The sequence below is a fragment of the Agelaius tricolor genome, unplaced genomic scaffold (genome assembly GCF_023055355.1).
Source record: "Agelaius tricolor isolate 1412-34295 unplaced genomic scaffold, bAgeTri1.0.p SCAF_9, whole genome shotgun sequence".
Taxonomy (NCBI): domain Eukaryota; kingdom Metazoa; phylum Chordata; class Aves; order Passeriformes; family Icteridae; genus Agelaius; species Agelaius tricolor.
In genome coordinates this window covers 37,668,394-37,693,605 of record NW_027269269.1, presented here as the reverse complement: position 1 = coordinate 37,693,605, position 25,212 = coordinate 37,668,394, and the positions used below count along the sequence as shown (strand labels likewise).

Below are 25,212 nucleotides of genomic sequence, written 5' to 3'. Positions count from 1 at the left end.
TCAGAAGCACATTTAGATCAAACAGCTTTGCTATTGCAGTATGTTGTAACACACACAGGGGAATAAATGAATGGAAAATAAACCTCATCAAGTACACATTCTCTTCTGATAAACCTATCTGATTTTGCTGTACGTGAAGCACGATGTGGCTCTTTCTGGAACCGGCGAGGGCTGCTATTGAACCAAAGTCTGCTTTGTGCCCTTCCTCACACGCTCTCGTCTCCCTTTTGTCTCCTGAGCGAGCTTTCCACAATTCCAGATCTTTCACCGGCAAGACGTGTGCGCTGCACAAGGAGCGCACAAGGCGCTACAGCCGCGTTGCCATGGGGACCGAGACACGTCTGCCCGGCGCTCGCAGGGATCGCAAGGGACCGGCGCTCCCGACGGCACCGGAGCGCTGCTCGCCGCACGGCGGGCACCCCTCCGGCTACGGCGGGCACCCCTCCGGCTACCGCGGGCAGCCTCCCGCCGCTCGCACCGCGTGTTTCGCCCCGTCCGCGCTGCCGGCCGGGCGGGCAGCGGGGGCAGCCCCGGCGGGCCCCGGAGGCGCAGCGGGCCGGCGCTGCGGGCGGCCCCGGGCCGGCGTTGGCGGGCGCAGGTGCCGCGGGCGGGGCGGGCGCTGCGGAGCCGCGGCGGGGCGGGGAGCGGCCGGAAGTGACGGGGCCGGGCCGGGCTGATTCACCTGCTGGGCGGTGCGCGGGGCGCAGCCCGGGCACGGAGCCGCCGCCGGGTGCCCGCCGCGCCATGGAGCCGCCGCTGCCGCTGCTCGGCGTGTCCCTTGTACTGCTCTGCTCCGCAGGTGGGCGCAGGTGGAAGGGACGGGACGGGTCGGGTCCGACGGGAGGGAAAGAGAAGGGAAAAGGAGGGAGAAGAGGGGAGGCGGCGGCTGTGTGGGGCTGGGAGGAAGCGCGGCGGGGCTGAGGGGGCTGCTGCCCACACGGTGTCCGCCCCGGAGGCTGCGGTGCGCCGCACTGCACCTCCGCCCCTGCGTGTGTGGGGTCCCTGCCGTGTGTGTGGGCGTGAGGAGGTCTCCGCCCTGTGTGTGTGTGAGACGGTGTGTGCGGGTCTCGGCCGTGTGCGGGTCTCGGCCGGCTGCGGGTCTCCATCGCTCGTGTATTCCCCGTCCCCGCCAGCCCCTCTGCCCTGCCCGCCCTCAGCCCAGGGTGCGGTGCCCGGGCGGGCGCTGGCGGTGGGGCCGCGCCGCGGAGCCGACCTGGGCTTTGTTCGCCCTCAGCGCGGCTGCCGAGCTTTATCCGCCGCCTCCCCCTCCCCTTCCCCCGCCGCCCTCCCGGGCAGCCTCCGGTGCGGCCGCCGTGCCCGCCCGGTGTCTCCCGGCCCGAGCGGCGGAGCCGGGGAAAACCGACGTGGAAAGAGCAAGAAGGAAAAAAAAAAAAAAAAAAAAAAAAAAAAGAAAGAAATTCGCCCCTGTGTTGCATTCAAACCGCAGCCCAGCGTGTGTAGCACCTCCAGCATCCAGGCTGGCTCTGCTGTTGAGGGGGTGGAAGGGGCCGGGTGGCTCCCGGAGAGCCCTCGGGAACGCGGTTGTCCAAACCCGATGGACACGATGGAGCCCTGCGGGGGAAGCGGGAGAGGATTTGAGGGTGGGAGGAAAGGAGTTGAATTGGATGGACCTGAACGCGTTTGTTTTTCGTGATGAAAGAAAACAAAGGAGTAGATAGTCTCAAACAAAAAAAGCAATCAACCATACCCAGAACCCACACATACCAAATCAAACGTGCCTAGGCTGCTAAAAAGCAGGCAGATGTTTTTCATCTCAAATCCTAGATGTTATTGGGTTCCTGTAATGAACTTGGCTGCCATAGCGGTGTTTCCTAAACATATCTCTAAAATAAAAGCAAGTTTTCACTAAAGTTGACCCAAACTTAAGTGAAATTATAGAAGGTGACAAAACACCCATGGAGGCTCTGCTTCACAGTAAAATGTATATCAGTTGTGTCAGGAGGTCAGGTTTTATTTCCTATTGAAATGTTAATGCCTGTGTTGATGTCACTGCTGTTTTGGGAAATTACTCATGGGATCAAAACTGTGTGTCTGTAATGGAATGGTGAACTCTGATCTCCTGAATGAAAGGAGCGAGGTAGTTCTGCATTAAATGTGTTTCCTGAAGCAGAGTTAGAAACAAGGTGGGTGCTGTGTAAGAGCTGTGAGTTACTAGTATTTAGTTGGCAAGGTTAGTCATCAAGATTTATATTGAAAAGCTTCATGTAACGAAAACTGAAAGGAACTTATTGTGAGTAGAATTGTATGTGCTGCTAGGTTATCAAAGGCTATGATTATAAAAATTAGGAATAATTAATGTATGAGGAAATGTCAATCCATAACAGAATTTTACTCTTTAGTTCTGCTGAAGGATACAGATGTCTTCAGATCTCAGTGTGAAATTGACTTTGTAAATGAAGAAATATTCCTAATAAAAAAACACTTACCCTTTCATGCAGTTATTTGAGTGACTGTACTCTAAAACATGTATATTTCACAGTCGTCTGAAGGAAATGATTGAATAATCTGTGTATGGTAGGAATTGATGTGTCCTCTGAGCTAGCCTGTGTTTTTCCCCATCAGTCTGAGTTACAGTTTCTGGGTCTGTGCTGCAGATAGACATTGCTTCCTTCACTAAGGAGCAGATGTCAGTAAGTTGCTGTTCTCCATATGGACCAAACTTAGAGGAAGCTATTTTTTGTGCAGTTGAGTGAGAGCTGTTGTCAGTGAAGCATTGCCTAGGTGCTGAAGTTACTTGAATTTGTGCTGGTTGGGGTTTAACCCTAGTAAGAAACTAAGGACCACCTACATGGTCACTTGTTCTCCTTGTGTTGAGATGAGGGAGAGAATTGAATTGGGAGGGTAAAAATGAGAAAACTTGTGGGTGGAGATGAAGACAGTTTAATGGGGAAAGCAAAATCCATGCAGGCAAGCAAAGCAGAAGAAGGAATGAATTCACCACCTCCCATGGGCAGGGAGATGCTCAGCTGTCCCCAGGAAGGCTGGGCTCTGTCACACCTAAGGGTGGCTTGGCAAGAGAAACATTGTCACTCTCAACATCCCCACTTCCTTCCTCACCCAGCTGTGCTCGGTGATCCTGACATCTTGTGGTGTGGCACTGTCTCCCTGGGTACACAGTGTTGGGAAAGTAATCTCATTCCATTTGGTGCAAATTCATGTTTGTGTAGGGTTTTCAGTGACTGAGAATAAATACAGGTGCTGAACTTGTGATCCCAATTTAACAAATAAATAATTTACGGCTTTTAATCTTCTGAAAATGTGTAATGTCAGAACACAAATTTTCAAGAATTGAAAATGTTAACATAGTCACATTATACCTATACAAAGACATGCTGAAAAAAGATACTGTATGCATACTGACCCATTTAACCTTTGGAGGAAGGTTTTACAAAACAGTAATGGCTGTGCATATAGATGCCCCAACTGAGGATGAGTTTAAGTAGAGTGTTAAGGTAAATAATTGGGTAGGAACTTCTTTAGTCGGTAGTGATATTTTTTCTTGCTACTCTTGTAGTGGGTTTTATGTGCATTTTGTTTTTTTGTTTGCAGTGGTAAGGTAATTTTGTACTCTGTTGAAATTCTGTAATGTGTGATGCTTTATTAATAGAATTATAAGCTTTTAAATAAGGTAAAAGTTCTGGAAAACCTTAGGAAAATCTGTAGTTATTGTCCTGTTGTTAAACTTGCAAAAGTAATTCCAATATCGTGCATGCAGGAGTAGAAGCTAATGCAGGCATGGCAAGTCAGCATTAGGTGGTTAATACACTTTGCCAAATAAGTATAATAAGGAACTTAAGCCTGTTCATGTTTTTATGCATGCAATAGGATCTTGCAGAACCTTAAATTAGAAGTGTGACTACCAAAGGAGTTTAATGATGACTCCCAGTCTTTTAATTGCTAAACGTGGGACACTTCATCTGTTGGGCAGTAATTGAACAAGGTGCAGGGTTCAGGTTCTTCTAAAATGTTCATTGATGTGAGAAGTTACCCAAAATTTGGGACCTGTTTCCTGGATCTTGGAGTTTTAAGAAGTATGAAAGTCTTTAACCAGAGACTACTTAATCAACTGTTAGTCAAATGCTGTGGCATCAACCATGACACGTGAATTAGTGATTTTGCTTTGGCTAATCTGTGTTTCCCAGAAGGTATTTTATGTGTTGAGAATGCTGCTGCAGAGATTATTATAACTCATCACTTTGGTCTCCTCTGACTGCCCCCCTGTGTTGCATCAAGCTTCAGCTGCTTCTCTGTCTTCCCTTCCAGTTCTTGCCTCTTGCACAGCCAAGCCCACTTACAGACAGGTGAAACTACCCCTCCTGAGTGTCTGGTTTAACTTCTGTTGCTGCTTTACGAAAAATATTTGTGCTCATGTTTTTATATGAGCACATGTATGCTTTGCTATCATTCCATTCACACTTCAGGAAAGTAATCTTGAATGTCTTTGAATCTGCCTCAGTGTTGGAGCATATTAAAACTCCTTTGCCACAGTGCCTGCAGAAATTTATACAGACTAGGAAGCTTGGTTTTGGGGCCAGTATTGTTTCAACATGCTTCCACAATAATTTGATCAATTGTTGTTTGCGTGTTTTGTAAGCTTTTAATCATCCTTTTTGATCTTGTTGCAACTTCTGATAGATTTCTTGAAACTTTTAGATACTGTGTGAAACATAATAAATATGGAGAAATTTTAACAACTGTGCGGCTCACTGGAAGAATGTATACGTCCCCACCCCCTCTACTACAGCAATTTAGTTCCACTTTCTTTTTTTCTGTTTCTTTCTTTTTCCCCCTCCCTTTTTAGGGAATTCCTCTTTTACTCCTTTGCACCTTTCAGGAGATGGCTCAGAGAGAAGTCTCTTTGGCCAGTTGCCACGGAGTAAGTGGCAGGAAGTCACAGTTCTGTGTAAACCTGTTTCAGTAGCAGCTGCAATATCAGCAGCCCCTGCACCCTAGCTGGTGCTTTCCTTTGCTGCAGTTGTAAATGGGTCTCATTTGCTGAAAACTTTAATTTTTAACTGGTTAAATCACATGATTTGAAAGAAGAAAGTGTTTTGCCACCAATTTGCCCTGGTGCAGGGCAGGAATGAGTGACAGGAAGGATGGCAGAAGAGCATTAGGAGGAAAACTTCTGTTTGATGAGTATTTTCCCAAAGTAGGGAAGTACCTGTAAAACCTTGGCCTGGAAAGAGCTTAGTCTAGGAGTAAGACTACGTGGCTTAATCAGGCAATCAGTCAAATGTCCAGATGTAACCTCGAAGATTATTTTTGCACCCCATTGAAAGTTCTACCTGGAATTCATCTGGCTCCATAGTGAGCTAGTTCAGGGAGTTTAAAGTTAGAAAAAGAATAAATTTTTGTGAGGTCAGTTTTCTGCCTGTTCATTTTCCTGATCCAACTCAGCAAGATCAAGTCTGAATTATAGCAAGGGGGTGTCAGCTGGAACCTCAAATGCACATGGGTGGAATATATTATTGCTATTGTTTATTTATTAATTTCCTTAAATGTCACCTACTTACGGGGTCATGTGTACAAAACCTGATAAAGAGGCAAGATTTGGAGCTTTATTTGTTTTACACTGGAGCCATTCACTGGTGCTCTGATGTCCTTTAGCTGCTGTCAGGATGCATTTGAGGTGCTTGATGCTTGCAAGTTGTGCAGTTGCACTTGCTGCTACATTTTTTTAACAGATTTGTTTTTCATGCCCTACAGCTAGAGCCTATATGCTTAGTACGCTGAAAAATGATTAGTCAACAAGAACTATTTGGTGTGTTGGAGGGAAAGATGAGGATTTGATGCATTCCCAACTGTTTGAACTTGTACAGAATTAGTTTGCATAAGGAAGTTTCCTGTCTTCACTTATCCTGCATCTTCAGTTCTTCGTTTTAGATGTATTAACAGTATAAGTTACAAAGAATATTTAATCTCAGTTTTAAGGCATGTAAAAAATATATATATTTTAGTCTCCCTAAATTTTTAAATCATTAGTTAACTTTGTGGCTAATTCTTTGAGCTTATTCCTTTCAGTCTGTTAGATGGTGGGAGTGGGGCAGGGAGGGAAACAAGAGCGGGCAGACAAGATGTTTTTCTGACTTTATGATGCTTCACCTTTATATTTTAAAAAACCGAAACAGTAACAAGAAAAGAGCCCAAAATCAACTCTGTGCTTCTGAATCAAGTAGTTGTCAATCTTAAAGCAAAACTTGCATGTACTGGGAAAAAACCATTGTGTGTTCAGTAGCTCGGAAGAGCCAAAGCCTCTTTACTCAAGTGAAAATAATGTGGCTGCTAGTTAAGTGTTGGATTGTTGTGAACTCCCTGATGCATCGACTGACAGATGTGCCCAATGCATTCACACTGCCAGCGAGCTGCTTCATTCAGCTCCCTTTTAAATGCCATCAAATTGGCAGGAAAAAGATCGAATCATGTGCCTTGATTGCTTAGTGACTGTGTAAGCCTCCAATATCCCTCTGTAATGGGAAAGTGACTTGCAGAGCTAAAGGCAAAACAACCTGTGCAGCTGGCCTAGACTTGAGAGAGAGGGGGCAGGATTTTGTGAGTCATATCAGGATTTCGGCTCTGATCTTTTTATTTTTTGTGTTCACTGAAGAAAGTCTTTGGAAGGTTGGCCTTCATTTCATTTTACACTTCTCAGTACTGTTTCTAGATGGTTCCTTAAAGACTCTGAAGTGCAGTCTGAAAGTACAGTGAAAGTGACTCTGAAAGTGCAGTGTCACATTACACCTCTCCCCATTACAGATGTGATGTGGTTACATCTGATGTGTAGCTTCATGTCTGCTGTGCTTCTTGTCCCTTCCAGCCACGGCACTGGATTCCTTCTCCCCTCCCTTGTGTCAGAGCAGCCTCGTGCAGCTGCTCCCAAAGTCCATCCAGCTGATACCGCAGAAAACTTGGAACTCATTGTGGTCTTCTGGACTAAACACTAATACTGGGCTAAACACTACTCCTCTGCTCAAAACGAATCTTAGTCCCAGTTTGTGTTACACTATCCCCTCCCCCTTTCGTTTGCCTCCCGAAAGCTTATCCTTCCCTTCAGTAAGGAGATCTGAATGCCCCCTCTCTCCACTTGATAAGCACGTCCCTCTCAGGAAGGTCATCAGCCAGCAGTTGCTAGGAGACGAGCTGGTGCCTTTGGGTTTAGCAACCCAAAAGCTTCAAGAATGTGCTGAACAAGTAAGGAGGACAAGGACAGCTGCAAAAGAAGGGGATGTTGGAGGGGATCTGAAGGCAAAGGGTGTGTTGAGGAAAAAACGAAGTTGAGAGAAGAGAAAAAATAAAAGATAATTCAGGTTTTAGCCTGTGGTTTTTAAGTTATAATTGTTGCATAGCTGTTTCAGCTGACCCCAGTGAACTGTGGTGGAAAGTGAAATCAAGCTCATGCTGTGTGTTTGCAGAGTTGGGATTGTTGGTAGTTTTGTTTATATGACCCTTTAAGTTAAGAATTTTTTATTAGATTGGGAGAATGTGTAACTTGTAGCTTAAGTGTTCAGTACCTTTTAAACTGGGGCAGTGGTATGTCACACTACACAAATTGGAGCTATTTATTAATTTAATGCTGTCTGAAGACATCCAGAATTATAGAGATTTTTTTTAATGTCTTTGAAGAATGCACATTTGAAGAAATGTGCATAGTCAGTTTCCTGTCTAGTTTTTTTTTCCTTTTTTTAACTGGTGTGATTTGACAGAGGATTTGTGGATTCAAGTAAATGAGCCTCAGAAGAGGGGTGCTTCTCCCCCACCCTGCTCAGAGGAAGTAAAATCTGGAAATACAAGCCCACTGTTTTGAGACCCAGCAGCAGAGCTGACTATCCAGGATAGTAGATAGTTTCCCAGGCTTATTCTTATATGTAGGGGAATTTTTTTGGGGTGTGTTTCATTTTTTGGTGTTGTTTCTTGTTTGGGTTTTTGTTATTGTTGTGTTTTGTTTTTTGTTTGTTGTTGGGGTTTTTTTTTTTTTTTTTTTGTTTGCTTGGGCTTTTTTTCAGTGCCCTGCTGTTTCATCGGCCTTCTTGTTGTAGCTTATGGGAAAAACCTATTTCATGCAAATAAGTCTTTTATCTGCCATCTTGTATCTTTACCATCAGTGGAAAAAGTGTTCTGAAAATTGGGAGTTTGGTCACTAAGCCTCTTTGAGCTATTGGTGAGGTAGCTGAGATGAAATGTGCAAGAGAGGGTTTTAAAATCTTGCCCCTACTAACATTAAGTGTGTAAAACTCTATAACTCTTTTCTACAAAAATTGCTGTGTGGATGTAGTTTCTTGAACTGTTTTTATATTTAGTTTGGGACTAAAGTAGGAAGGAGGAAGCTGTGTGGAGCCAAGTCTCTCCTAGGTGAGTGCTTTTATTCCTGGGCTGCCTTTACTTTCCCTGGCTCCATAAACTGTGTCTTTTCTGCACAGTTAGGAGAGTTTCACTAAGATCTGTGACTCCAGTTTAGAGAGCACTGACCTGGGAAGTCTGAAATGCAGGTGTGAGCATCTTTTGTCTTAATTTTACTGCCTTTGAGGATTAACCAGTGCTCTGCCTTGTGGACCTAGGCTAGTGTAGAAAGGTAAGTCTTTATCTTCTCTCTCACCATTTTGCATTGGGCCTTTTTGAGGTTTAAGTAGAAGAATACTTGGTACAGTAGTGTCACTAGCCTTGGAAATGTTAGGTTTAAGTAGGCTTGTTCCTTTTGTTCCTTTTGCTAAAATGTGTTTTTGGGTGTTTTTACCACTACAGTGAACTGTGCTTATCTCTGAAATTTGTATCACTGCATTGTATGATAACACTTAGGGTGTGAAGCATGGAAAAAATGTGGTCTGTGGAGCTTGTTAAATAGTAACTGTTTAACACTTGATATTATTAGCAGGACAGTACTTTCTTTGTCAGGAAGGGCTTTGTGATTTGCCTTTATCAGCATGGGATTATCCTAAAAACTGAATTCTTTGTGGAGTTCTAAAATGGGAATGTACTAGAACCAAACCTCTGCACACGTGGATTCAGACGCAGTAATGCTGCGGGACTTTTTCTCTTGTTTTATTTATTGCTGCATTATTACCTAGCTTTTTTTGCTTCCTGACCAATTGCTTGCTTGTTCCTGTCCTTCATCTCTTGCTTGTTTTGCCTCCATTGAGGTTACTGTGAAGCCTGAATATTCTTTGATTCCTAGATACCTGGCTAAATTAATAGGATGTGTAGTGAACTAATATGTGTGTTGGAATCTGTCACATTTTGAGTTACATTCTCATCTCAAAAATCCCCAAGTCTATTTTGTATTTGTTTTCTGAGGAGAAGACTTAATTTTTTTAATCCTTCTATTAAACTACCTTTTTATTGACATTGTTCCTCTAATGTTTACTAAGCTAAAGGATACTGTTTAGGGACTGTCTCTGTGTTGCAGAGTTTATGACATGTGACGAGTTAGATTCACCAAAGCTCCATGGTGTTTTGGGCCCAAGCTTCTGAAAGCTGTAACTGTGTTGGGTCTTTTTGGAGGTAAGATGTAGAAAGTGAGAATCCAAATCTGAAGCTGGACCTTTCTTTTTAAACTTTTTGGGTTTTTTTTACCTTTTGGGGAGGGGTCTCACTGATAGATTTGGGATGTGGTTTTGTTTCTCACTTGTGTTAAAACAGCATAACTGCAGCTTTTTGGCCATCTCAGCTGTGCTGATGTGACTTAGCTCCTGGGTGCTGCAAAAACCACTAAAATAAGTATTGCCAAATATTTGTTCCCCTCTATTCCTTTGTGAAGGCAGCTTTTAATCCAGTTACTTGATCAGCAGGAACCTGCCTTGCAGGCATTCCCTTTGGCTGCTGAGAATGCTGATGTTTGGCATTGTGAGGAAGCAGGAGATGAGTGTGGGATGGTGGCTGCTTGTGGGGATATCAGCCTTGGAGACTTTGTTTGTGTTAGATTGTGCCACTAAACACCAGGGAGTCTCCTCAGCCAGGCACTCCTCCGTGTGTACCTTCCTCCCTGCACACTCCCTGCTTGCTAAGGGTGTAAACTTGACTCACTCACTCCTACAGAGACTGAGTTCGGAAGTGCAGGATTGAGATGAGATGTTGTAGAGCTGTCTTGAGTGAAGGTGGGAAAGGGGGGAGTTGGGCAGCTTTGTTCTGTGAAGGCATTACAGCTAGCTGAGAAGAGTAGGAGATGAACTGTGGAGAAGAGGCATATTCAAGTGGGGTTGTTGGGGAGGTAGCTTTTAAGACTGAAATCTGCCTGGTGAAAAGATTTGATCACAGGTACATCTCTAATCTGCATTTCAAATAAAAGTCTAAGCTGAAGTCTCTCAAGTGAATTTTATAGCTTATGGCTTTCAAAGCACTAATGTGCATTTCTGGTTGTGATCTTTGCTTGCTACTCAAGGCCACATTCTGTGAGAAAAAGCATTTTTATATTTAAAGCCTCTGCTTTTTTGCAGTCAGGTATTGGAAACGAGGCTGGTTTTGGAAAGCTTGGTAGTAAAGCACTCTGAAGATGCAGGTGGATCACATCCTGGATCACAGGATGCAGATGCTGAGTAGAACAGCATCTCTGAGCTCAACTCTTACTCTGTGTAGAAGCTGTCCTGTTCCCCATGTAGGGAGGGAGTGTCTCTGCCAGGTTACATAACCCTTCTGTGGCACTGCCCTATCTGATGCCACAAACATTCATGCCAAATTTAGATGCACACTTACATTTGTGTAAGCCAGCAATGCAGAATTTCAATGTGCCCCAATTAAATAAGAAAACACTAAATGCATAAGTAGTTCATAGAGTAATTTCCTTTCTGTTATTTATTAGTATATATCACAGCTCTGCTTATGTCTGTGCTGGAATGAAGAAAGCTTTGCTCCATTTTAATTTTTTGTCTGCTTTCTGTTTTGAAGATTCTTTTATACTAGAAAGCAACTTCTATCAGATTCTATAAAATATTTAATTTTCCCTAGATTATTCTTAATAATAATGTAGTTTGCTAAACTGTGTTCTACTTGAGTGATACTTAAAAGTAAGCTCAGATATTCAGAAGGAAGGAGTTTTTCTAAAGACTTGCTATGGGTTTGCATCCCTTCAGAAATCATATGAAAAGCTTCTTCAGTCATACAGATATAGTTTGCAATGCTCTTTAGGGTCAGTTCTCCAGAAAAAGAGTATTTCATTCCACCTTAAGAAACTTAAATATGAATGTTCAGAATCCAAATAGTGTATTGGCCTCTTACTTCTTCTAATGCAAACTTTTGTAAGGGATAATACTTACTATTCTTCGTCAAGGGAAGGGTGCTTTTCTCTTCTCAGCCAGTCACAAATATTCATTTGTTTGCTACAGCTGAATATGACACATGTTCTCCTTGCAAAATACTTTAAAAACAATATACAGTCACTTGGATCAGGTGCACTTCAAATTTGACTTTCAAGGGTTTTCTTGAGAGCTTGTTGTGTTCTTCTGAGTCTGCACTTTGCAATTATTTATTTGCTGCAGTTAGAAATTAGATATTTTAATGCTAAACATATTTGAGTGAGTAGGATGAATGACTTGAGTCACTTATCTGTGTCTAAACCAGAAAAGTTGTCTGAAAAGGGTCTGAAATTTTATCCATTTAACCATGCTAACCAAAACAAATAGAGACCTTCCTTCAGCTTGTGATGAAATGTCTGCCTGTCATGTACTAGCAGTTGGAAACCACAGTGGATCCTATGTTTTGAGGAGCATATGTAAATAAATAGAATCTCCCTGATTTGAGTGGAAACTGATGGGGTAAATCTTGGGGAAAATGGAGAAAATGTCGTCCTGTCACAGTGCTTGCTTCACATAGATCTTTAATGCAGTTGCAGAATTGTTTGTGTAGGACATGAACTCGGTCACGTCCAACCTTCTGCTCCAAACAGCAGCAACTCTGAGTACTTTGGTCTTCTCTGTATCAGCTATCACCTGTCCAATTTTTCTCTCTGATTCTTTACTGCTCATGTAATAGTAGAAGGTTTTCATGTGGCACTGGAGTCCCATGCTGCTTTCAGCTTTAGTTGTGTTTTGACTTCCCTGCAGGCGTGCTGCGTGCCTGGGCAATATTTGTGTATTCTTCCCTTGATAGGCTGTTCTTGCTTCTTCCTCCTTAGGACAAGCTGCTGATTAATCTGTTTATTTTGCTGGGGTTTGGGATGTACTCCTTGTGTGTGGTTAGTAATTGTTCTTAAATACTCCTCCGTTTTCTTGAGGAGCTCTTTTGCTTTTTAGAACTGGATTCCACAGAACTTCAGCTACTGGGTAAGTCAATCCGCTCATAGGAAGTGCAGGGTCTGTGCTGGATTTGCCTTCCTCCTCTCAGGATTTTAAATGTCACTCTTTCATGGCCAAATGGTCATGGCCAAGGCTGCTGTTGATCCCATCCCTGGCAAGTTCTTGGGGTCTTTTCCTTGAAAGCAATCTCAAGGAAGTATCAAATGGGGATTGACTCATTTAGTGCTGTTTCCCTCTGAAATATTTCAGAAACCTCTTAGATTTTGTCTCCTGCTGTGGTGCCATTCTAGTAGATGTCACAGAGGTGAAGTAGTAACCTGTCTCTGTCATTTTTAGAAACTGTCTGGAACTGCTGAAATAGTTTTCATCAGGTTCTTATCCTGACTATGTGGTTTGTAACAAACTTTGACTGTGATGTTCCCTCTAACCCTGACCCACAAGCTCTTAGCCAGCCTGTTGTCTGTCCTGTAGAGCAGCTTTTTGTGTTCCAGCTACTCCTGCAGGTAGAGGGCAGGTCACCTGCTGTTCTTCCCTTCCTGGCTTTGTTTAAAAGCTTGTGTCCACTGATGACAAAGTGCCAGTCATGCAAGCTGTCCCACACGCCTCACTCTGGTGTCAGCTCTGTGTACAGGTGCTCTGGGTGGCTTCCCTTTTAACATGATTTATCCTCACCAGGGTATGTCGTCCTTCCACCAGCCTGACCAAGTACTTCCATGGCTCAGTCTCTATTCCCTCCCTGACTGCTAAGTTCAGGAACCATTCCCTGGCAGATCTCTCATTTACAGGGCTCCTCACCAGCTCTGATGAGGTTGTTCATATCCCACTTCCTTGACTGCATCCTATTTCTAGCTTAGCAGCCCTTGTTTCTCAGGGGTACTTGTGGCCATAAAAATTAAAGTGTTCCTTGCAGTGCCATTCCTGTGGGGAGTTCTTAACTTGAAGGATGTCTCTACAAGCCTTTCACCCCCCCACAGGAAAAGAGCAAGGAGGGCCTGGGATCCCATGTCCTTCTTTGCCCCTGGAGTTTTCTAGCCACACTTGATTTGCCCCATCCAGGTCTCTGTTAATAGCAGGTAATAATTAAGTGGGAAAGGAACAAAAAAGAAAAGAAAAAGGCACTATTGGTGATGATAATAAAGATCATAGGACCCTTGACAATCTGTGACATGTCAAATTGGCCAAGCCTCCTTTTCCAGCATATCTGGCAGCAGATGGTGTGTCTTCCCTGCAGAAGGGAATCTCCAACTAGTATTACCTGCCCCTCCCTTGTGTTGCTAATGCTTAGTCCAAGCCCAGCTAGCTCTGACATGTACCTTAATTGAGGTGCTTGCTGCTTCTGCATGCTGATGTTGACCCAAAAAAAAAAAAAGTGGAAAAAAGGTTTGTGTTTGCAGCCTTACTGTAAGGAAAAGACTGTGGAACACTGGTATTATGAAAAAGTGGTTTTGGGAGATGTGCAGTAAGAAAGGAATTGAGATTTATGGAAAAGCTCTGATAATTAGAAGGCTCAGACTGATGTTTGAGTACCTCTCTTAGCAGCTAGTGTGTGCTGGAAGCTTCTCATGCAGCAATGATTGTTGGGTGTTGTGCTGAGGATTGTGTGCTTTAGCTTTCATTGACGTGTTTGCATGCAGTCAGTGTGCATGAAAATACTACTTGGTCTTCAAAAGTATCAAAAAATTAAACTTTAAAATTGGGGCAAGGTTCTTCAGGCTGTTGGGTTCTGCTTTTATTTGGCATGTGATTACTATATTGATTTATATGTTTGGATCAGAGAAATGAGTGTTGTAGTAGAAACTGAAACATTTGCTGTTCCTGGCTTTTAAAGCACTTGGACCAAGCTGCCAGGCAGTGATAGGTGGGACTGCTGGAGTCTAGTTTCCTAGGAGTGTGTCTCTGAAATGTAGCACTTCCAGCTTTTAGCATATTTTTTCTTCCCAGTTGCCACTTCCTCAGTGTTTTGCCATGAAACTGTGTAATGTCCACTTTGAAATTATACTCACAGAATGGCAACGGAGAGGCAAGAGATAGTTGAAGAATTTAATGCTTATTAGCTATGTCAGTACAAATGAGTACTTGGGGGACTTCTGGTTGTACTGGACTGTTATTTCTCCTTTTATATTTGTTTCGAAATTGTCAAAGAGATGAACAAGTAACAGCTGAAGAGGGAGAGAAATAAAACATTGATCGTAGAAGTCCCATTTGTTTAGAAAAGTAGTCCAGAAAATCAGCATATGGATACTCATCTGTTCATTTTTTTGGCCATGTTGTGTTTCAGCAGGTATCAACTGAAAATCAGAGGGGTTGATACTTTTTAGTAGTAGGGATGTGTCCTACTGTCTTCAGAGTATGAATTCTATTACCCACTATCTGCTGTGAAAAGGCAGAATGTTGCTCTTACATGAATTATTGTCCCATTTGTGAAATTCTCAGCAGGCTGTCCTGTGGGGAGGGGAAATCAAACGTGTGTGCTGTGATCCTTTGTTGTGGTACTTCAGATGGCAAAGTGACTGTGACTGGAGATGCTGCCACAGAGCAGCAGCTCTGCTTCAGTGATTTACTTAGAATGAAAGCTTCTAATTTCCCAGGTTACAGATTTGAGGCTTTTAAGGAAGCCAGTAACAACATAATGTATTTCATTATCAGTCACTTAAACTGCACTTGAGTTCACATCCCTTTTCTTTAATACAGTAACGTTGAAGATGCAATGTGGAGATGAACTTGAGAGTATTGTATTGAAGTTCCCTAACGAGTCCATAGGGGAAAGGGAAACAGAAGAGTGTGGAAAAATAGTTCAGGAATTTACATTAGTGATGTAAATGTTACTGTGTGTTATGGAAACATGAATGTACTTTAAATCTACCCATAAACAGAGGTGGTACTGGTGTGGTCTTTGCTTATTCAGAGGTTTAGAATGGCTCGTTTGAAAATCTGAAAAGATCCTTTAGGAGGGGATAGGATTGTGCCAAGTCAACTGGTATTCATGGAGATCACTGTTATTTAGGGAACAATATTAATTCAGCCTAGTAGCAGAGAATTAATTGTTCAGATCTGTTTACTGTGGTCAAAAAAGAGGTAGTACAAATCTATTAGAGTTATCCTTGAAAAGGTGTACATTGTTGGTAAGAGACATTGCACATAAATTTCTTTGCTACCTCAAGTTGATGTGGATTTTTTTGGTTGGCGGTTTTTTTCTTCCACCAGACAGAGGGTAATGTCATGAAAAGTAATGCCATGAATGGTAGGAAACATAATAACCCTACCTAGTTTGTTAGTAATCAACTACTGTGGAAGGCTTTTCTTGAAGGCTGTAGTCTGTCAAGTTATTTCTTTTTCTGAAGGATTTTTTAAAATAGCTGTTAAAGATCCAATTGCTTTGTCATCAGGAAGAGAATGCAATCATTGGTAGAGAGCAAAATTGTAAAAAAGCAGAAGGATATCTGTTGGGTCCCTTCCAACTCACTATATTCAATGATCTAGTGAAGGAAGCTCCTCTACTTCACTGGAGCTCCTCTACTATATGGAGAAGTGCAAGTTAGAACATAAAAGCACTGTGTGAAATGATTTTAAAGACTTTTTCATCTGAGGCTGTTACTTTACCTCTGTAAAAGGCACCAGAGCCATCTATCTTCCTCCTGCTGTCCACTCTCCTGGTGGCCTTGCAGCTCTCATGGCTGTGGTCACACCTGTGTGTGTGTGTGTCCAGCAACCATAAACTGACCAAAAATCTGAGCTTGGTTTCCAGCAAGGTGGACAAAACAGTGGATGTAACAGTGCCAAACCTATTTTCATCATGAGCAAAGGGTATGCTTTCCACATCCTGGCTGTGATGTGCAAGCCTGTACACTTGATACAAGGGAAGCCTGTGTTTGTGGTGAAACAGGGAATCTTGCTGTAGGCCTTTTGAGTAGCTCTTTTTGTGTCACTATATGAATTCTTTTTCAGGGTTGAATTGAGGAAAATTTGTTGTTTGGAAGCATGTTTGCCTAGAGGCATGCAGATAAGGATTATGCAGCCTTTTTAGAGGAGAGAGACAAGCAGAACAGACAAACAAATGCAAAAAGCTCATTGAGATTTTTGGAAAAGATAAATTTGCCTTCTATCTCCCTGTAGATGGAGGAGCCCTTATAACTAAAGGCAAAGTAAGTTACTTCCAACCCAGGACTTCTCAAGAATTCTGTCTGTCCTGGCAGACTTCATTGCTGTTCCATACTTTAATTTTACAGTGAGGTGTGGTAAGGTGGTTATATGGTAAGGTGATTATATAGTGACTCAAACCTGCTGCTGAAAATGTTTAGCTTAGCATTGTGTGGGACGTGAATTGTGCAAAAACCCCCCCAAAAAACAACAAGTATGGCTTGAAAGATGTAGCTGCCTGTTGGATGTAATTCCAAATGAGCATCACAGGACTGGGCACTGTGTTGGGTGACAGGGTCTGTGCAGGCTCTCTTCAGAGGTGACTGATGGCATGATTTCTATACAGGAAAAGTATGTCATAGAGCACTTACAGTGAAAAACTGCGTGTCACTTGTTTTCAAAACATAAAATTATATTTTTATAGGTCTGACAAGAAGCCTGACTATAACTTCAGTTGACCAGTCAATGTTTGAAAAAGCACAAGGAGAGAAAGTTACGTTGCCATGTACTTTTGAACTCTCGGAAGAAGATGAAGGACCACTAGATATTGAGTGGGTATTGATACCAGCAGATAACCAAAAGAGGGAACAAATAGTAAGTAGAGACTTCTCTTTGTACAGTGCTAATTCAGTTGTTTTAGTAGGTCAATGTATGAGGTTTTTACTGACTCTTTAAAGTTCCACCTTTTCAGGTTGGGATGCTTGTGATCTTAAATTGCTTTGAAGCACCAGTCACATGAAATCTAGTGGAAGTTTTGAAATACTGGATTAAGGATGAAATGTTAAGACATTTTTCACTATAAACTTGCCTTCTAATGAAGAACTTCCAAATTAAATACACTTCAGTTCCAAAAAGCAAACTTTGCTTTTGTACCTGCATTATCTTCCTTATTGAAAATAGATTCATGAGGACTTAATTTTAAATATATTAACTCTTTTAGTTGTTGATGCTTTCCTGTCTTTGAAAGCCTTATAAGTAAGATGATTCATACTAGTAGGCAGGTTTTGCAGATTTAAATTGGAGCAATTCTAAAACGTTTTCTTTCAGTCAGAAGTCCATGCTGACATATTGGTACTTGGTCAGATGTTTAGTTGGAGTATTCACTATAATGCTGTGTGTGGTGGTATTTTGAAGGTGGAGATATTTGACTCACTCTGTTTTATTTCTGGAGTTAAAGCTATAGAAAGAAACTTGAAAACTCAAAGAGATGAAGTTGTTTTAAATGTTTGCACACTAAGTGGATTTCTGAATCATATTTCTTTTTTTTTTATAGATAATTATGTATGCTGTAGACAGGGTTTATAATCATTATTATGCTGGTTTGACTGGGCGAATGCAGTTTACTAACCTTGATCCCAGATCTGGTGATGGTTCACTGGATATCCTGAATTTAAAAGCATCAGACACTGGCACATATCAGTGCAAAGTGAAGAAGGCTCCTGGAGTTCAAAGCAAGAAAATACAGTTGACTGTACTTGGTAAGATAATTTATTTTCTTAGATTTTCAGTGATGTTTTTTATGTGCTTATTCCATCCTATTTTCAATGTCTGAAATGAAAGCTTCTGTTGGGCAGTGTTGTACTGAATCTGTGGTGATTATGGTCATTACTGAGGCCTTGGGAGGGATGGGCATAATTCTGTTCTGGGAAATGAAGGGAATGATATTTAGAATTACAAGCATTTCTAGAAGTTCTGCACCTGATTCATATTTTGTAGAAAAATCTTTCTGTGCATAGAAATGGACTGGCTGCTAGAACTCAACTAGGAAATATTTTGATTGTGACTGTTATTAATTCAGTGATGTTTTGTTTATTAGTAAAGCCAGCACGGACTAAATGTTCCATTGAAGGATCACAGGAGATTGGAAAAGATGTTACCTTGAAATGTGTGTCACAAGAAGGATCCCCACTTCTGTCTTATGACTGGAGGAGAATATCTGGCACACAGAATCTTCCTGTCACTTCTGTGCTGAGTACTGTCAAATTTCTTTTATTATTCTGAAATAATTAAAAAGATTGCAATATTATTTTTGGCTTATCCTGACTTGTAAGCATCTCTGGGTTAGCATTACTATAGAGTTGTCAAGATTAAATGTCACTTCTGCCCTCTAACAAAACTGACTTTGAAACAAGCTGGAGTTGATTCTGGTTTTTAATTCATGCTTGGAAATGTTTCAAGCTTCAAGTTGAGATTCTTATCATGAAGAGCTGCAGTATCATGCTCACCTGTGCCCAGATGTTTTTAGTTCTCCTGCTTGCTGATGGTTTTGCTTTTGTGCTTAAGTGGACATAGGGAATTCAGATGTGGCTTCAATATGATTTAAAACAAGCAAAAAATCTCCAGTTTTTTGTAAGCTTCTGCATTCTATTACAGTATGTAAAATCTTAAAACACAGATCCCTAAAAATCATCTACAAAGGAAGAACCTAATACTGTTCTTCATTTTGGACTTGACTCCTGGTCTCCTATTTGATGTCTCTTATTCATTGTTTTGCCAGTGAATCTGTTGGTCATTAATGTTCTCTGTACCACTCAAGACTTTAGGCTACTGTTGTTATGCCCCTTCTTTCTCCACATCCCAAATTTGTCTAGTGGTAGCAACAAGAGAAATTAGCAATATCAGTGCTGGCCAAGAATGAGTGGGACATTGTGCAAGAGTGACTTGTAACTCACAAAAGCCATGTTAGTTTTGGGCTTGTGAATGTAGTTTTGGGGACACTGAGTGTGTTCTATAGAATCTAGACCCTATCTGACTTGTTCAGCAGATAGAGCTAGTCAAATACTGTGGAATACATTTCTGATGGAGTAAGACTTCTATAAACAATAGCATGATAGAACTGTTTTAATCTGTTTTTTTTAATATAGCATTTTTTAAGTTAAGATTTCATGTATATGCTGGTTTAGTAATTTTTTGATATTATATATAGAATTATGTTTAGGAAAATGGTAAACCTCTCCCTTCTGTTGTTTGTAGATAAAAATACAGGGGAACTTCTTCTGAAGAACGCCTCTCGAGAGTATTCTGGTACATACAGCTGTGTGGCCACAAACAGAGTTGGCACAGATGAATGTTCTGTTGAGCTGAATGTCACCCCTCGTAAGTGTTTGCTGTGCAATAGTCACACAGGGTTCTTGTATTAAAGCTGAACAGTCTTTTTCTCTAAACTCCTAAATGGTTAAAAGCCCCAATGCTCTTATGTAACTTGTGGGTGCCACTTCAAGTCTTACTGTTTTAAATGCATGTGATTGGGCACTCCCCCTCTGATTCAGTGATTCAGTATCATTGACTTGCCTCATGTGAAACATACTGGACTTAATGTTTAAAGAATGGTCTGATAATGGTCTGACATTTAACAAACAGTGTTGTTATTTGTCTATTCTAGCCGTAAATACAGCTGGTATAATTACTGGAGCTATAATAGGAACTCTGCTGGGTCTCTCTGTACTGTGTTCTATCATCTTCTGTTTTTGTAAGAAGCACAGAGAGAAGAAATACGAGAAAGAAGTACATCATGATATCAGGTAACAATGTGTCTCTAGTTTCTGAGCAGTATTATTGGAAGATTAACTTTTAAATGTGTATTTCTGCAAATAAGTTACTTAACTGTTGAGATTTCTGTCTTAATCTGGAAAGCTTATTATACCACTAATGGCTTGTTGGAGAACTTTTTGTGGTTTGTCTAATTTCAGCAAACATTTTAGAGGCAATGAATGTTGAGGGTTTGGGGAGCTTTTGTTACTTTAAAGGAAGATATAAAGATATTGTTAACTATATTGGAATAGAAAATACCAAACCTGAATATTTGTTTTAAAGTAATGGTGACTCTTGTTCTGCAGCTGATTGTTTTTTGGTGTTTTGTTCATTTCAGAGAAGATGTTCCACCTCCAAAGAGTCGCAGCTCTACAGCTCGCAGCTACATCGGCAGCAATCGTTCTTCCCTGGGCTCAATGTCTCCCTCCAACATGGAAGGATATACCAAAACTCCATATAGCCAAGTCCCAAGTGAAGACTTTGAACGTGCTCCTACTCAAACCCCAGCCTTTGCACCTTCAAAGGTAGCTGCACCTAATTTAAGTAGAATGGGAGCTGTTCCTGTGATGATTCCAGCACAAAGCAAAGATGGGTCGATAGTATAAAATATTATTAATTTAAAAGCTGTTTTTTTTAAAGTGTTCATTGTAAGTATTAGAGAAAGATACTGTGTTCCATCCCTCATTTAAACACTGGCATGAAATTTTCCTTGAAGAAAGTATACAAGTGAGTTTGAAAAGCCACCAATTCTCATGTTTAATTTTAAATTTATTTGGATATGATAGTTGAACTATTTGCTAAAAATGTTGAAGTTCATAAATAAATATCGGACACTGAAGGTATTTGGACCTCTGGTAGGTTGCTGAGGAGGTTCTGACACTGTCAGCTAATGTACAGTTCTGAATGTGTAACAGTGAGACACAGGTGAGAAGTAGCAAAAGCATTTCATGTGTAGACCATGAAGTTTCTCAGAGTTCCTGAGACTTTATTCTCAGTTGTGGGATAACAGAAATATTTTAACTTGGCCACTGTCTGGTATAGTTGCAGGGGGCTGAAATACCAAGGATGACTTTGAATTCTGTTCAAATTGAGTATTTATGTGGTTCTTCAACCTGGTGATGTTTGTTTGGAGTACTGGAGCTCTTATTTGTCAGGGGCAGACAGTCATTTGATTGATTAAATTAATTTAATTAATCTGTTCTAAATTTAAAAGGGCAATGAGTGGAAGTGTGACAGAAAACCTTGCAAGTTCTTTGAAACACAATATTTTTTAATAATTCGTTCTGGTCCTGTCAGATAACTTAATACTTATGTTATCTGATGCAGGAGGTCCTATCAAATTGTTGGTAGAGGTATCTAAGCTCTAAAATCTATAGCCCAACTGTTACATTAACTCGTTCTTACTGTGACAGTATCTTTACACAGGTCTTGAATTAGTTGTACCTTGCATTTTCCAATGCCTGGTTAGGTACTATGGCAGTGCTCATAGTTTTTTTTCCAAAGCAATTTCCTAGAAGCTCAATGGGGATTTGATGAAACCTGTTTTAAGTAACTGGTATTTGATGTCTGTCCTCTTGCTCTAGCCACTGTGGAAACAACTTTTCTTGTATGCCCCTAAGCAGTAGTCAGTCCTTGTTCAAGATGCTAATGTCTGGCTGTATGAATTTGCAAGGAGTTCAAAGCTCATTTTTTCTTGCCTCTTTAACAGCCCTAAATATTCTGAACCAATGTTCAGACTGTGGAGGGCAAGCGTTTCATGTAACTGAGAGAAAACAATAACAATTTTATCAAAAAAATAGAATTGTTGATACAAATCTCATGTTGCAAGATTGAAAACGCTTCTTCCCAATTTTGCAAACTTAAAGCAATACAGGAGAAACACAACAATTCCTTGTCTTACTTTCACATGTATTTAAGGACTTCTGGTAGCTTCTAATGACTGTTGTTACATACCTGCAAAAGCTCCATTTAAAACTCTGTACAGTTTGAATCTGTGAATTCTTCCTTTCTTCCTGTTTTCTACCTTCTTTGTCTTGTGCTGGGGAGCAGATGGGAGAGAGTTCTTTTAGCTGACTCTAGCTAGGGATGTTGAACTGCAAGGTATTTTGGAAAACTGTAAATTCATTACAGTATGTGCACTGATGTTGATGAAGGAAATATCTGAATAGCTGTTGAAAGATGTTAGTATTATTTGTATGTAGCAACAGTGAGAGGAAAGCATTAACCCAGACTTCTAGGTTTAGTATCTGCTTATCTGTAGCTGCCTATAAATCTGTGATTAATTCTTTGGCTTACTACTAAATGTTTGTCCTATCTGTAAATAGGTGCACAATTTTTGGCTGGCACTATTAATGTAAAGAAATTTCCCTGCCCATGGCAGTGGTTGGTACAAGGTCATCTTTAAGCTCCTTACAACTCAAACAATTTCATGATTTTAACATACCCTTCGTACTGAATTTAGAAACTTGAATGGCTATTAAGTAATATAGAGTTAGTTTTACACATTTGGGACTTTTTTAGATTGTAAACTGATACTGATAGAGATCAGATTTTTTATCTTTCATGTGTGCCTTGTCAATAAAATTTGCCTGATTGTAACTTCAGTTTTTATTAAATTTCTGGTGCCTAAACATACTGTATGAACAGGTGCTTAGATGATGGTACAGTTCTTAAAACATGACACTGTGATCTGATTTCTTGATTCTTATGTACTATTTATACCTCTTCATGCCTATTTTTGGATGTGAACTTCAGTGTCTCTCTCTGTATTGTTCTGTATTTCAAAATGTCACTTAAGTCCTTCAATTGCTAATTATGATTCAAATGTTTGTGTTCCTGTAAGCTCTTCAGTTGTTGTACCAATGAGAGAGATAATTGACTTTCATTTATGTGGTAAATAATAGACTTAGTAAATGTGCCAAACATAGCTTCTGAAGAACTATAGATGAGGAGACATGTTTTTGCATCCAATTATTGTGATAGAAGAGACTTCCAAGATGTTAATCATACACTGATTGTTTACCTTGAAACTAAGGCCTTTCTTAATGAAAAGGGTATAGTTACTACAAATACAAGTTGAGTGCAAGACTAAAGTGAATCACAGACTGAGAGAGAGCTATAAACCTAAGGAACCAGGCAGCAAACCTACTACATTTGGTTCTAAGCCATCTGTGGACCTATGTGTTTTTTTAAATTAATTTTTTTTTTTGGTTTGGTTTGCTTTTGGTTTGGCCTTAGACCCTGTAACTTACAGTCAGGTAAGCCCTAGAACACTCAAAATCAGAAACCTGTCTCAGTAAAGCACACGGAGCAGAGTTTACACATGCTTGATGCTCTGTCAGCTTGTGCAAAATAATAAATGGGCAGAAGGACAGCCTGATGTGCCCTCAGAGCCTGGCTGTTAGGCTTAGCAGCCTTGACAGTGTCTGTCTATTTATGTAATTGCATGGAAAAATGAAAGAAATGGAATCTGACACAGTCCTTATCTGAAATATAGAACCTCTGACTTGGGGTAAACTCTGCCTCAAGTTGCTATCATCATGCCTTTTTGGGTGGATGCAACACTACTATGAAAACATAATACTGCTACTATAAGTTATTTCTTTTGTCACTAGATTGTTCACTTACACTGGATTATGATTCTCAAAAGCAGCTACTGTATTTTAACAATAATTTCTAGCTGTGTGGGAGATGAACTGGTTAAACATGTGAGGTGTCTGATGTGACAGAGCTCTGCTGACAGAACAGTTTTAGGAAGTAATGGCAGCTGATATACCAGTTAGGAGGTGGCATTTTTAAAGTCTCATTTTGTTAAAAAAAAAGGGGGGGGGGGAAGGGGAGGGAGGGTGGTACCATTGTGTAAATACTCCAAGTGAGCTCAAGAAACCTCTAGTTAATGTCATGACTGTAAACTTGCCTGTTGAGGACTACTATATATAGAAAGAAACCCCTCAATTTTAGCATGGTGTGAATAAAGTGTTAGACTTGTAATACTGTAGAGGTTACGTAACACTTGTCCATACATTACAAGGGTTTTCATCAACTTTCTGCAGTGGGTATTTAAAAATACTTGTGTGAAACTTCCTTCCCTAAGAACAAATACTTCTTCCAAAACTGTGGTGCACAGAAATGCCTTGTTGGAGGGGTAAAACATGGCTTTTGAAAGAAATGTACAATGCATACGTCTTTCTCAGCTCTTGGTAGTCTCATTCATATTAGATGTATGCTTCCTGTTTAATAGTGCAAGTAAGACTTCTGAATTGCAAGTTTTTATGTAATGCTGAATATTGTATATTACTGGTTTCCATGACAAGCTTTTAGTTTTGTTCTGAGCAGTGTATATATTCTGGATCACTCTAGGTCTTTGTTCAGTCTAAAGATATTATGCTATTTGTGTCACTTAAACCTTGTTTTATCCACTTGATAGGTGCTTTTTGGGGCCCTTTATTGGATAATCCCCTAGCACTGAGGCATAGCTCAGCTGAAATCAGAGCAATAACAACTTCCTGGGATCCAAAATGTTACAATGTTACATTACATTTCTCATGCACAAAGCATGGACTTTGAACATTGATATGAATTTCAGTATGAGGTTTTTATATTCACACTTTTGGGGGAATGGTATTTTAAAATACAGGTATTGTGAGTGAATTTGTAAAAAAAACTAAATCCAAAATTTTAAAATGCTATAATTCCATGACAGACTTGTGTACTTTTTGAAATAAAACTGTTGGAGAAAACAGTAGTCTGTCTTTATTTTAAAGCAGCACTTGTATATGTCTTCAGCTTTTTCTTTATGTAATTGGACGTGAACTAATAAATATGGCTGTGTATACCATGCTGGCATGAATAATTTTATTTATTGTTTTTCCCCCCTGCCCCCTTCCAAGGCAAATAAAACTTTAGATATTTTAAAATACTCACTTTTAGGTGGGGTTTTTAACTGTAGGTATGGTTATTCTGAAACATAAGCCTGGAAATGAACTTCAGATTAGATTTCATCCCTCTTTATTTTAGGTAGAACCAAAAATTCCTGAAACTGATTAATCTTTGTCCTTTAAATTTCAAACAAGTTGGTTGACAGCACTCAAAGTATGTTGATAAAATGCTAGGGGGTTTTATTGTTCATGTGTTAACTTGCATCTCTTTCAATTTCGATGGAGCTGACTCGGGATGCTCTGCACTGCTTGGCCTTGCAAACCAACTGATTATTGTCCTTGTCATTTTACCTGAGATTAATGTGACTTCTCCAGTGTCATCTCCAGGGTGGAGAACCAAAGTCTGGCATGGGCTCTTATCTGCA

General features: G+C 40.8%; 1 protein-coding gene across 1 annotated transcript; it reads left to right on the top strand.

Moving 5' to 3' along the window:
• Positions 1 to 611: 611 nt before the first annotated feature.
• Positions 612 to 24,747, top strand: CXADR (CXADR Ig-like cell adhesion molecule). The gene is made up of 7 exons (XM_071433672.1): positions 612 to 799; positions 16,804 to 16,973; positions 17,653 to 17,857; positions 18,196 to 18,351; positions 19,353 to 19,475; positions 19,762 to 19,900; positions 20,248 to 24,747. The coding sequence occupies exons 1-7, from the start codon at positions 745 to 747 to the stop codon at positions 20,513 to 20,515; spliced, it is 1,116 nt and encodes a 371-aa protein (XP_071289773.1). The 5' UTR covers positions 612 to 744; the 3' UTR covers positions 20,516 to 24,747.
• Positions 24,748 to 25,212: the final 465 nt, after the last annotated feature.

What these genes read in the sequence shown, in the direction of transcription:
- CXADR (XM_071433672.1), top strand. Translation starts at nt 745, where the DNA reads ATGGAGCCGCCGCTGCCGCTGCTCGGCGTGTCCCTTGTACTGCTCTGC. An exon ending in TGTACTGCTCTGCTCCGCAG is followed by an intron (nt 800 to 16,803) that starts GTGGGCGCAGGT and finishes ATATTTTTATAG; the next exon opens with GTCTGACAAGAAGCCTGACT. An exon ending in TGAGCTGAATGTCACCCCTC is followed by an intron (nt 19,476 to 19,761) that starts GTAAGTGTTTGC and finishes TGTCTATTCTAG; the next exon opens with CCGTAAATACAGCTGGTATA.